The following is a 13,750-nucleotide window of genomic DNA, read 5'->3' as shown; positions in this document are numbered from 1 at the left end:
ATCCTGTGACAGGCCTGTGCCACTTAACTAGAGGTTCTGGTATTTGAAGCAAGTCCTAATTAGATGTTTCATCTTTCTTAACATTTTGCTCTTGCTCAGCTGAGAAACAGCGCCAGATATTAGGCATGCTGGCTCAGCGGTCTTGGTGCTTGGAATTTCACACAGACACACCCGCTGAGGACATTGCGGCAACACATTTATAGAAAAAAACAAATTCATTATTAACCAAACGGCACAAATATATGAAGGTTTCAGTGAGAAAAGTGAAAAGGAGCAAAGATAAACCTTTGGAGGAAACATCCATCCACTTTGTGTCAATAGGTGTTTGTGATCAGATGCCATGGCTGTCATTCCTGGCGGCACAGCCCATGTGTCCCCCGCTCTGTGCGTGTCAGCACTGGCTGTTTTCTGCTCAGAGGCCCTAGCCCTACCTCAGCGCAGTGCCCCCAGCTCAAAGGTGACCTTTCCCTGAGGAGCGTCACCAAATTGCCCACCTGTGGTTTCAGAACAGGACAAGGTAGACATTTGTTTCAGAGGTTGGGGTGTGTTTTTTTTAACCTCCCCTTCATATGCTGTCAAGCTCTATTGTGCAAATGGAATGCTTACTACATTCACATAGAAAGAAAACGGCATCTTCAGGCTGGGCACAGTGGCTCACGGGGAGGCCAAGGCAGGAGGACATTTGAGGTTAGGTGTTCGAGACCAGCCTGGCCAACATGGTAAGAGCCTGTTTCTTGTAAAAATAAAAAAATTAGCTAAGTATACTGGCACATGCCTGTAATCCCAGCTACTCAGGAGGCTGAGGCAGGAGAATCGCTTGAACCCAGGAGACGGAGGTTGCAGTGAGCCAAGATTGCGCCACTCTACTCCAGCCTGGCAACAGAGACTCTCACAAAAAAAAAAAAAAAAAAAGGAAAGAAAGAAAGGAAAAAGCATCTTCATACTTGCATATGGTAAAAAAAAAAATCCACTCTAGGCAGCAGCCCGTCCCGAGTCAGAAGCGCTGCTCTCTGGAGCCACAGGCACTGCCTGGCTCTGTCCGGCTCCCCCTGAACGGAGCACTGAAGGCTCCAGGAAGGCGCTTTGGTCAGACTGCAGACCCTTAGCCTTTGAGTGACAGTTCCCTTTCCTACTGGAATTTTTTTTTTTTTTTTTTTTTTGGAGACACAGTCTTGCTTTGTCACCCAGGGTAGATGGAGTGCAGTGTTGTGATCACAGCTCACAGCAGCCTTGACCTCCTGGGCTCAAGCAGTCCTCCTACCTCAGCCCCCCAAGTAGCTGGGACTACAGGCGTGTGCCACTGCATTCAGCTAATTTTTGTATTTTTTTGTAGAGATGGGGTTTCACCATGTTGCCCAGGCTGGTCTTGAACTCCTAAGCTCAAGTGATCTGTCCACCTCAGCCTCCCAAAGTGCTGGGATTACAGGTGTGAGCCACCACACCCGGCCCTGCTGGAATCTTTGACCTAAAGTTCTAATGTGGCTTGAGGCTGCAGTTGGAAGATATCTCTTAGGCAGAGCTTTTCTGGGTCCCTTCTCTCTACATCCACAGGGGGCCCTCCCTTTAGATCTCTGTCTACTGTATTCAGACAGGTGGCCCTTTCTCAGATGGGACCTAGAGGGATGATCTTTTGAAATAAGTGAGAAGATTTTTAAGATTAGAATAATATGAAGAATATCTTTCTGGCCAGGTGATGTGACTCATGTCTGTAATCCAAGCACTTTGGGAGGCTGAGGTGAGGGGATTGCTTGAACCCAAGAGTTCAAGACCAGCTTGGGCAACATGGCGAGACCCTGTCTCTAAGAAAATACAAAAATTAGCTGCATGTGGTGGTGCATGCCTGTAGTCCCAGGTACTCATGCGGCTGAGGCAGGAGGATCCTTTGAGCCCAGGAGGTCAAGGCTGCAGTGAGCCGTGATCACACCACTGCACTGCAGCCTGGGCAACAGCATGACACCCTGTCTCAGAAGAAAAAAGCGTTTCTTTCTCAGAAGACAGAGTACAGACGGTGTTTTTGTTTTTTCTCTCTCTGTGCTACAGGGGAAGGTGTGGCTCATTGATTTTAATCCATTTGGCGAAGTCACAGATTCACTGCTGTTCACCTGGGAAGAACTGATATCTGAGAACAACTTAAACGGCGATTTTAGTGAAGTAGACGCTCAAGAGCAGGTACGACATTTTTAAGATAGATACAACGTAAACCTTTCCAGTCTACTGACTGACTGCTTGTTGTTCAGATGCATAGGTAGGCGGCATGGCCAGGACCCTTAGGAAGTGCAGAGTGTAACACAGCTTTACTAATAGCTAACTTGCCCGTGGTGGTGGTCAAAGAAGGGAGCCCCACTTAACTTTGTATACAGAAGTCAGGATCATCTGATCAGTTTTTTTAGTTCTTTTTCTGAGCTTCTTCTGTCACACCCGCCCGGAGGAATCTTGGTCCCAGATCAGCTCATGCATCTGTTCCTTCTGACCCCAGCCCCAGCTGCTGAGGCTGACGGAGAAGTTACACATGTGCAGACCAGTGGATTCCTGTCAGCTTTCTCCTCCATTTTCACGGTGACGGGTTCATGCCTTGACGCTTCTCAGTCTCCCATCATTCCTTCCTTCCTCTCACTGGATGATTTAACTTCCTCTTTCCAGGAAAAGGGAACCCACTGATGAGAATTCCCTCAGTTGATTTCTCATCACACCTACAAGCTTGTCCGTCCCTTCCTGAGTCTAATCTCCCCCCTCCGGACACTGTGTCCCCCTCTGTCATCTCCCCACTCTGGACACTGTGTCCTCCTCTCTCACCTCCCCCTCAGGACACCGTGTCCCCCTCTCTCACCTCCCCCTCAGGACACCGTGTCCCCCTCTCTTACCTCCCCCTCAGGACACCGTGTCCCCCTCTCTTACCTCCCCCTCAGGACGCTGTGTCCTCCTCCTCTTTCTCCAGATGCCCTCTGCTCTTTTTCCAATTATTCCTCTCTACCAACTCTGTCCATCCAGATTTAGTCATGTTCAGATACCTCCCATCCGAAAAAAACAAAACATTGTTCAACCCGGTTTCTTCACCTAGCCACTCTCTCCTTTCCTGCCAGCTTCACAGCCAGACCTTCCTGAAACAACTTTGTAGTGCTGTTTTCTGCCCATAAAAGTAACATGTCCGAGGCGGGCGGATCACGAGGTCAGGAGATCGAGACCATCCTGGCTAGCACAGTGAAACCCCATCTCTACTAAAAATACCAAAAAAAAAATTAGCCAAGCATGGTGGCAGGCGCCTGTAGTCCCAGCTACTTGGGAAGCTGAGGCAGGAGAATGGCATGAACCCGGGAGGCAGAGCTTGCAGTGAGCCGAGATCGTGCCAGTGCATTCCAGCCTGGGTGACAGGGTGAGACTGTCTCAAAAAAAAAAAAAAAAAAAAAAAAAAAAAAAAAAAATTATAAAATCACCTATGATTTGAGAACCTTGAGAACCAGTGTTTATATATTGATATATAACATGCATTTAAACACATACATAGACCTTTGTAAATAAATGAGATCATACTACATATGCAATTACATGTCCTGAGATTTTCACAGTGTTGTCTTGTGAGCATTTTATATCTTTTAAAAAATAGTTTTGGGCCAAATGTAGTGGCTCACACCTGTAATCCCAGCACTTTGGGAGGCCGAGGCTGGTGGATCACCTGAGATCAGGAGTTCGAGACCAGCCTGGCCAACATGGTGAAACCCGTCTCTACTAAAAATACAAAAAATTAGCCGGGAATGGTGGCAGCTGCCTGTAATCCCAGCTACTTGGGAGGCTGAGACACGAGAATTGCTTGAACCTGGAAGGCGTACGTTGCAGCTGTGAGCCGAGATCACGCCATTGCACTCCAGCCTGGGTGACAGAGCGAGACTCGATCTCAAAAACAGGCCGGGTGCGGTGGCTCACACCTGTAATCCCAGTACTTTGGGAGGCCGAGGCAGGTGGATCACCTGAGGTTGGGAGTTTGAGACCATCCTGACCAACGTGGAGAAACCCCGTCTCTACTAAAAGTACAAAAATTAGCCAGGCGTGATGGCGCATGCCTGTAATCCCAGCCACTCAGGAGGCTGAGGCAGGAGAATCGCTTGAACCTGGGAGGTGGAGGTTGTGGTGAGCCGAGATCGTTCCATTGCATCCAGCCCGGGCAACAAGAGTGAAACTTCGTCTAAAAAAAAAAAAAACTAGTTTTGGCAGCTGGGCATGGTGGTTCATGCCTGTAATCCCAGCACTTTGGGAGGCCGAGGCAGGCAGATCACCTGAGGTCAGGAGTTTGAGACCAGCCTGGCCAACATAGTGAAATCCCCATCTCTACTAAAAATACAAAAATTAGCCGGACGTGCTGACGCGTGCCTGTAGTCCCAGCTACTTGGGAAGCTGAGGTGGGAGAATCGTTTGAACCTGGGAGGCAGAGGTTGCAGTGAGCAACAGAGACCTGGGCAACAGAGATTGCGCCCCTGCACTCCAGACTGAGAACAGAGCGAGACTGCCTCAAAAAAAAAAAAAAAGAAAAGAAAAGAAAATAGTTTGAGCAGGGTGCAGCAGCCCACCGAGCCTGTAATCTTAACACTTTGGGAGGCCAGGGCAGGAGGATTGCTTCAGCTCAGGAGTTCAAGACCAGCCTGGGCAACATAGTGAGATCTTGCCTGTACTAAAATTTAAAATACTCAGCAGGGCGTGGTGGTGCATGCCTATAATCCCAGCTACTTGGGAGGCTGAAGTTCGAGGTTCACCTGAGCCCAGGAGGTCAAGGCTGCAGTGAGCCACTGCACTTCAGCTGGAATTACAGACGTGAGCCACCATGCCTGGCTCATTTTAACTTAAGAATCTTCCTTTCTCCTTATCAAGTACAGAGGAAAACATGGAGTTGAAATTGTTTTGCTAGGTTCTTTTTTAGTTCAGAGAATAGGCCTAAAAATAAATGATCGACATTCTTTCTCCTTTTTCTTCTTTGTACAGGATTCCCCAGCTTTCCGTTGCACAAACAGTGAAGTGACAGTCCAGCCCAGCCCCTATTTGAGTTACCGGCTACCCAAGGACTTTGTAGACCTCTCTACCGGGGAGGACGCTCACAAGCTAATAGACTTCCTTAAGCTGGTAAAGTCTATGTGCATTTAGTATGCTGGCCATCTTTTCAAATAGACCTTCAAATTGGCTTTTATATAATATTTCATTGGAATCCTGTATCACCTAGACTTTGATGGTTATGAATAGAACCGAGTTACTGAGTTAGAGCATTTTCTAATTAAATATGAAATAGGAACTGAAGGCATAATTTATTGATTAGAATGACAGAAAATGTTTTTGTGCTGTACATGCCTTTTGAACATTTTTCAAAGTACTTGTAACTTTGAAGAAAGTGTGTATATTGTTAGAGGGCTGCAAGGAGAGCAGGTCTCTGCTCTGGTGGTGATTTTGCTCCAGAGGGAATGTGAATATTTATATTTTTGTGTGGATTTCTGTGTAGGAGTTTTTGTATGTATGGAAGAAAGAGAAGAAAATACTCAAATACCTGAGGATAATTTGCTCAGGAGTCAAAGTGATAAACTAGTTTAATGAATTAAAGCATGGTTTTCCATGACAATTTTTAATCACATCCTTTGCCAAGACCTCTAGAAAATTACACCTGCTGAGCAGATATCCCAAGAAGCATGTGCTATTTTAACGTCCCCTTGGTTTTCTTTGACAGAAGAGAAATCAGCAGGAGGACGACTGATGAGCCTGCTGGAGCTGGAGAAGAGGAGGCCCCGCCCTGCTGCTCCTGGAGCTGCTCAACAGCTGCAACTTCCTGCCCACCCTGATGCGGGCGGGCCAGGCAGTGTGGCCATCAGCCGCTTTTTATATTCATGTACATTCACCTGGGGAAAAAAACAGAGGGACTTTGCTACTTGTAAAAATAACATAATAAATAGATCTTAAACATAGGAAACCATACTCTTCTGATAATAAAGTGCTTTCTATGAAATACATTGCTTTTCTACCGAGTCACTATTTTATTTATTTATTTTTATTTTTATTTTTTGAGATAGTCTTGCTGTGTCGCCCAGGCTGGAGTGCACTGGTGCAATCTCGGCTCACTGCAACCTCCGCCTTCTGGTTCAAGAGATTCTCCTGCCTCAGGCTCCCGAGTAGCTGGGATTACAGGTGCACACCACCACACCCAACTGAGTTTTATATTTTTGGTAGAGGCAGGGTTTCACCGTGTTGGCCAGGCTGGTCTGGAACTCCTGATCCTCAAGTGATCTGCCCACCTTGGCCTCCCAAAGTGCCGGGATTATAGGTGTGAGCCACCACGCCCACCCTGTTTTATTTAGGGACAGTCTTGTTCTGTTGCCCAGGCTGGAGTGCAGTGGCACAATCACAGCTCACTGCAGCCTCAATCTCCTGGACTCAGGCAGTCCTGCCTCAGCCTCCTGAGTAACTAGGACTACAGGTGCACACCACCACGCCCAGCTGATTTTTGTATTTTTTTGTAGATGTGGTTTTGCCATATGGCCTTTTTAAAAGGCCACCATTTTTAAGTGATATCAATTGTGCCTAATTTACCAAAGCTTTATGATGTGCCAGACATTCTACTAAGAGCTCTTTCTGTATTAGTTGACATCACCAAGCAATTTGAAGGATACAGACATCACAATTTCCCAGGGTAACTGCCCGACGTGGTATCCCGTGGTAATCTTCGTCCTCAGTACTTGATCTTTGTATTCAGTACATCAGATGCCCTTTCTTTTTTTCTTTTTTTTTAAGTAGTAGAGATGGGGTTTCCCTGTGTTGCCCATACTGATCTCAAACTCCTGGCCTTAAGCGATCCTCCTGCGTCAGCCTTCCAAACTGCTAGGATTACAGGTGTGAGCCACCACGTCTGGCCTCAACTGCCATTTCTGGGGCCAATTGTTTTTTTGTTTGTTTTTAAGATGGAGCTTTGTTGTTGCCAAGGCGGGAGTGCAATAGTGCCATCTTGGCTCACTGCAACCTCTGTCTCCTGGGTTCAAGCGATTCTCCTGCCTCAGCCTCCTGAGTAGCTGGGATTACAGGCAGGCGGCACCGTGCCCGGCTAATTTTGTATTTTAAGTAGAGATGGGGTTTCTCCATGTTGATCAGGCTTGTCTTGAACTCCTCACCTCAGGTGATCTGCTTGCCTCGGCCTCCCAAAGTGTTGGGATTATAGGTGTGAGCCACTGCCCCTGGCCTCAATTGTTTAATGTACAGGTACTTCAAAAATACTTTTGTTTTTTTAAACTGCTTACAGGTGCCTACCCACCTGTGATGGATTTAGTATCAAGGGTTGATTTTAAGTTTAGCTCTGGAAGCTGGCTTTGTCAAGATGGCATTTTACCAAGCCAAAGAAAATGTAAATATATTTGATACCAATTGAAAACATTCAGACTAGGCTGGGTGTGGTGGCTCACGCCTGTAATCCCAGCACTTTGGGAGCCCGAGACCGGCAGATCACCTAAGGTCAGGAGTTCAAGACCAGCCTGACCACTATGGTGAAATGCCATCTCTACTAAAAATGCAAAAATTAGCTGGGCATGGTGGTGGGCGCCTGTAGTCCCAGCTACTTGGGAGGCTGAGGCAGGAGAATCACTTGAACCTGGGAGGCAGAGGTTGCAGTGAGCTGAGATTGCGCCACTGCACTCCAGCCTGGGCAACAGGCACAGAGCCACGCCGAAGCCCTAGTGTTCTCCAAACTGTCACCCCAGACTCACAATATGTACTAGATAAATTGTAGGTCTTCTTTTCTTCCTTCCAACTGAGTTCATTCCCCCACCCTCCCTCCGTTTTCTCCTCCTAAGAAGTCATTTTGTTCAGCCACAGTTTATAAGCAGGGCTCACTGTTTAGGTCTGAGGAACAGGACAGGGTTGTACTAAGCGCTTAGGCAATGATTCTTATCTGGGAAGGGCTGACAGCTTATTCTTTAATGTCTACAAATTGCTTTGAAGATGAAAAATGCTACAAAAATGTCAAGTAATGTTATTGCTTTTAGGAACATTTGTTTTCCATCTTGTAAAAGACATATATCTCAGGCCAATGAAAGCCAGAGCTTCCAAAGCCAGACTGAGTTTCTCTCACTTACAAAAGAACCGTAGCCTCCTCTGCATGTATTGGTAATGCTGAGAGCATTGGAGTTCTTAGTTCTTTACAAAAAAAAAAAAAAAAAAAAAAAAGTCACCAAAGAGGACACCAGGAGGCCAGGTATGGTGGCTCACGCCTGTAACCCCAGCACTTTGGGAGGCCGAGGCAGGTAGATCATGAGGTCAGGAGATCAAGACCATCCTGGCCAACATGGTGAAACCTCGTCTTTACTAAAAATACAAAAATTAGCTGGGTGTGGTGGCACATGCCTGTAATCCGAGCTACTTGGGACCCTGAGGTAGGAGAATCATTTGAAACAGGGAGTTGGAGGTTGCAGTGAGCTGAGATCAGGCCACTGCACTCCAGCCTGGGGACAGAGTGAAACTCCGTCTAAAAAAAGAAAGAGGCCACCAGGAGCTGGATGCAGTGGCTCAAGCCTGTAATCCCAGCATTTTGGGAGGCCGAGGCGGGAGGATCAGTTGAGGTCAGGAGTTTGAGACCAGCCTGACCAACATGGCAAAACCCCCGTCTCTACTAAAAATACAAAAATTAGCCAGGCGTGGTGCTGGGCGCCTGTAATCCCAACTACCGGGAGGCTAATGTGGGAGAATCATTTGAACTCAGGAGGCGTAAGTTGCAGTGAGCCAAGATCATGCCATTGCACTCCAGCCTGGGCAACAGAGTGAGACTCTGTCTCAAAAGAAAAAAAAAAAAGTGCCAGGTAGGGACATAGGAAAGAAGGAATGGAGAGGAAGGAATACTCTCAAATACTTTTTTTTTTTTTTTTTTTTTTTCGGAGACTGGGTCATGCTCTATTGCGCAGGCTGGAGTTCAATGGCATGATGATAGCTCACTGAAGCCTCCAACGGCTGCCCTCAAGCGATCTTCCCACCCCAGCCTCACATGTAGCTGGGATTACAGGCACACACCACCACGCCTGGCTGACTTGACTTTCATTTTTTTTTGTTACCCAGGCCGGTTTGGAACCCCTAGACTCAAGTGAACCTCCTGTCTCAGCCTCCCGAAGTGCTGGGATTACAGGCATGAGCCACGATGCCTGGCCACTCTCAGGTCCTCATGGGGAAATAAATGGAGTATGAATGGATACAACATTGTAAACAGACAACTTAGAAGACAGGCCAGTGCAGAAAGGGCACAGGTACCTCTCAATGAGTTTATAGGTATGAGGAGTGAAAAGGACATCAGATGGCCACCTTTCATCACCCTTGGTGGCCACAGACTTGTCTTTTTTGAAATCAAAATGAGAATGTCCAAATGAATCTTTTTTGGGGGGCGGCAGAGGGGAAAGAGGGATGGAATCTTGCTCTTGTAGCCCAGGCTGGGGTGAAATGGCACAATCTCGGCTCACTGCAATCTCCGCCTCCCAGGTTCAAGCAAGTCTCCTATCTCAGCCTCCCTGGTAGCTGGGATTACAGGCGCCCGCCACCACGCCCGGCTTATTTTTGTATTTTCAGTAGAGACAGGGTTTCGCCTCCCAAAGTGCTGGGATTATAGGCATAAGCCACCGTGCTAGGCCCAAATGAGTCTTAAGAAAGGAGAGACAAAGATCCCAGGATATGATTTGCTCACTTCTGGATTTTGAATGCAAAATAATGCTCCCCCAAAACTCGAATAATAGGAAGAAGTATGGCCAATCAGTTAAGAAGTTTTGGTTGCAAACAACAGAAACTAACTCTGGTTAATGAAAGCATGTACTGGAAGGATGTGAGGTGCCTCAGGAAATTAGCGCAAAGTGTGTAAGCTCCACAGAGAGAACAGAGACAGGAAAAACTTTGGAGATGCAAAAGACACAATCCCAGGACTTAGCTACTAGAGAGATTCTGGCTTCTGTCCTGATGACACTGGGCTCAAGATTTAGTATCCGGCTGGGTGCCATGGCTCATGCTTGTAATTCCGGCACTTTGGGAGGCCAAGGCGGGTGGATCACCTGAGGTCAGGAGTTTGAGACCAGCCTGGCCATCATGGTGAAACCCCATCTGTACTAAAAATACAAAAATTAGCCAGGTGTGGCGGCGGGTGCCTGTAATCCCAGCTACTCGGGAGGCTGAGGCAGGAGAATTGCTTGAACCTGGGAGGCAGAGGTTGCAGTGAGCCGAGATTGCACCATTGCACTCTAGCCTGGGCAACAAGAGTGGAACTCCATCTCAAAAAAAAAAAAAAAATTAAAATTATTTTTTTGTCTCCCAGGCTAGGGTGCAGTGGCATGATTATGACTCACTGCAGCCTCAATTTCCCAGGCACAAGCTATCTTCCCACCTTAACCTCCTGAATAGCTGGGACTATGGGAATACACCACCATGCCTGGCTAATTTATTTTTATTTTTAGTAGAAACGAGGTCTTGCCATGTTGCCCAGGCTGGTCTTGAACTCATGAGCTCCAGCAGATCCTCCTGCCTCAGCCTCCCAAAGTGCTGAGATTACAAGCATGATCCACAACGCCAGGACCCTTCCCAATGTTCTCTATGATCCTTTCTGCATCTCCTTCCAGTACCCTTAGGACCTCACACCTGTCTATCTGTAATAACCAAGCAGTTGGGCTTGCGAACCTGCTTTCTATCTTCCTTGCGCCTTTCTTGTTGGATGTAGATTCCATATACCCCATGTAATTTCACTCTGATCTGTGTAAACTTATTTTCCATGACCCTTAAAACATCCTCAGCTCCCAGCAAGTCTGTCTTCTCCGTGTTCTTTCAATATCCCGCGGCAATCCTGCTGGCTGCCTCCCCTCGAAGCTTCCTGCTCACCTGGAATGTGAATGCCCTCCTTAAGCTCATCTGTCCATTTAGGCCAGAGATTCTCAGTCTTAGTCATATATTCTTTTTCTTTCTTTTTTTTTTTTTTTAGACGGAGTCTTGCTCTGTCTCCCAGGCTGGAGTGCAGTGGCGCGATCTTGGCTCACTGCAAGCTCCGCCTCCCAGGTTCACGTCATTCTCCTGCCTCAGCCTCCCAAGTACCTGGGACTACAGGCGCCTGCCCCTACACCTGGCTAATTTTTTGTATTTTTAGTAGAGATGGGGTTTCACTGTGTTAGCCAGGATAGTCTCGATCTCCTGACGTCGTGATCCACCCACCTTGGCCTCCCAAAGTGCTGGGATTACAGGCTTGAGCCACAGCACCCGGCCATATATTCTTTTTCTTTTTCTTTTTTTTTTTTTCACATAGAGACAGGTTTGTGCATTGGGCAGTGGGGGGGTCTTGCTATGTTGCCCAGGCTGGTCTCAAACTCCTGGCCTAAGGATCCTCCCACCTTGGCCTTTCAAAGTGCTGAGATTACAGGCATGAGCCGCTGCACCCGGCCGCTAGTTGTGTATTCTAATTACCTGGAGAGTATTTTTCTCTTAATCAATGGAAAATACTCATCCAGACCAATTAAACTGAAACCTCTGGGGCCCAGTAGTTTGTTCTTGTTTTTGTTTTTGTCTTTTGTTTTTGAGAGGGAGTCTCCCCTCTGTTGCCCAGGCTGGAGTATAGTGGTGTGATCTGTGCTCACTGCAACCTCCGCCTCCCGGGTTCAAGTGATTCTCCTGCCTCAGCCTCCTGAGTATCTGGGATTACGGGTGCCTGCCACCACACCCAGCTAATTTTTGCATTTTTAGTAGAGTTGGAGTTTCACCATGTTGGCAGTGGTTGGCCAGGCTGGTCTCAAACTCCTGACCTCAGGTGATCCACCTGCCTCGGCCTCCCAAAATGCTGGGATTACAGGCATGAGCCACCAGAGGGGCCCAGTAGTTTGTTGTTTATGTTTGTTTGTTTGTATTGAGACAGAGTTTCACTCTTGTTTCCCAGGCTAGAGTGCAATGGTACAATCTCAGCTCATCACAACCTCTGCCTCCCAGGTTCAAGCAATTGTCCTGCCTCAGCCTCCCAAGTAGCTGGGATTACAGACTGTGCCACCATGCCCGAGTAAATTTTGTATTTTTTAGTAGAGATGGGGTTTCACCATGTTGGTCAGGCTGGTCTCCAACTCCTGACCTCAGGTGATCTGCCTGCCTTGGCCTCCCAAAGCGCTGGAATTACAGGAGTGAGCCACCGCGTCCGGCCAAGGGCCTAGTAGTTTTAAACATCCCCCAAATAATTCTAATGTACTGCTAAGGTTTAGACCCCTATTTAAATATTAGGCCTTATGTGAGCATCTGTTAACCCCTCCTGCTTCTGAGGCCCTCCCAGACCAATGTAGCCACTATACCTTTGTCCTCCTCCTTCTTTGACCCTCTAGAGAGCTACAGTCCACATTGTCAAACCAGCAGGTAGTTACCTGCTTTATTGTATTAATTGCTAGTTGTCTAGGTGTTTGTTTATATGACAAGCTCCCAAGGCAGGAATGAAATGCTTAGATTAATAAGCTTTTCCAGATAATGAAATATAATACAAAATAGATGGAGACACCCTCAAGAGTATTCCAAGTCACTGCGAGTGGGCAGGGAGAGGAAATTGTCCCCACAAAGTTCATATGTTGAAGAACTATAACCTTCATACCTGAGAATGTGACTGTGTTTGGAGATAGGCCCTTTACAGAGCTGATGGTTAAAATGAGGCCTTTGAAGTGGGTCCTAATCCAATATGAGGGTGTTCTTATAAGAAGAGGAAATCTGGACACAAAGACACCAGGGATGCCCAAGTGCAGAGGAAAGGCCACATCCAGGACACAGCAAGAGGGTAGCCATCTGCACACTGGGGAGAGAGACCTCAGAAATGCACCCTGCTGACACCCTGATCTTGGACTTCCAGCCTCCAGAACTGTGAGACAATAAATCATGTTGTTTAAGCCACCCTTAAAATCCTGTCTGTTGTATTTGGTTATGACAGCTCCAGCAAACTAACACATGAAGTAAAGATGAGAGCAAATTAAAATTATAAGTTTAGGGAAAGTAATCAAAATCATATTTACAAGCTCTGAGCTAGCAGATGCCATTCATTAACAGGATCAGAAATCACTGTAAATTGCCCTCCCAGGCAATACTAGCCCGATGCCCTGCTAAATGCCAAATGCATCTTTACAAAGGATATTAGAAACACACAAACACATGCCCATGCATAGAGCACAGCAGAGGAACACCTACACCTGGCAGACTAGGGTTTTTTGTTTTTTTGTTTTGTTTTTTTTGAGACGGAGTCTTGCTCTGTCACCAGGCTGAAGTGCAGTGGCACGATCTTGGCTCACTGCAATCTCTGCCTCCTGGGGTTCAAGCAATTCTTGTGCCTCAGCCTCCCGAGTAGCTGGGACTACAGGTGTGCACCACCACAGCCAGCTAATTTTTGTATTTTTAGCAGAGACGGGGTTTCATCATGTTGGCCAAGCTGATCTCGAACCCCTGACCTCAGGCAATGCTGTCCACCTCGGCCTCCCCAAGTGCTGGGATTACAGGTGTGAGCGACCGTGCCCAGCCAGACTGTGATGTTAAGAGGGCCTTTCACATTGTGAGAGCTTTAGACACCCCAAAACCTGAATCTGTCCTGCAAGATAAAGGCACAAAATAATCAGGTGGATGGAATTGCTGCTCTTTATAAAGAGATTTTTAAAATTTCAGTCTGAATTGGGATATAGGAGCTTTTCTACAATGATAGTATGATAATAAACTTGTGGCAGACACCCTCAAGGTGACTACCAATGAGCCCTCGTATAACCTCCTCCCTGGAATGCAG

At 47.1% G+C, this 13,750-nt stretch overlaps 1 protein-coding gene across 1 annotated transcript in view; it reads left to right on the top strand.

Moving 5' to 3' along the window:
• Positions 1-5,976, top strand: part of CDC123 (cell division cycle 123) — a 49,183-nt gene extending 43,207 nt beyond the window's left edge. The window contains exons 12-14 of the mRNA XM_058431900.1: positions 2,041-2,169; positions 4,969-5,106; positions 5,699-5,976. Coding sequence (XP_058287883.1) covers positions 2,041-2,169; positions 4,969-5,106; positions 5,699-5,725 — 294 coding nt within the window. The 3' untranslated portion in view covers positions 5,726-5,976. The remainder of the gene's footprint in view (positions 1-2,040; positions 2,170-4,968; positions 5,107-5,698) is intronic.
• Positions 5,977-13,750: the final 7,774 nt, after the last annotated feature.

This window comes from Hylobates moloch, unplaced genomic scaffold (assembly GCF_009828535.3).
Source record: "Hylobates moloch isolate HMO894 unplaced genomic scaffold, HMol_V3 SCAFFOLD_2, whole genome shotgun sequence".
Classification (NCBI taxonomy): domain Eukaryota; kingdom Metazoa; phylum Chordata; class Mammalia; order Primates; family Hylobatidae; genus Hylobates; species Hylobates moloch.
This window is presented reverse-complemented; position numbering and strand designations above follow the sequence as displayed.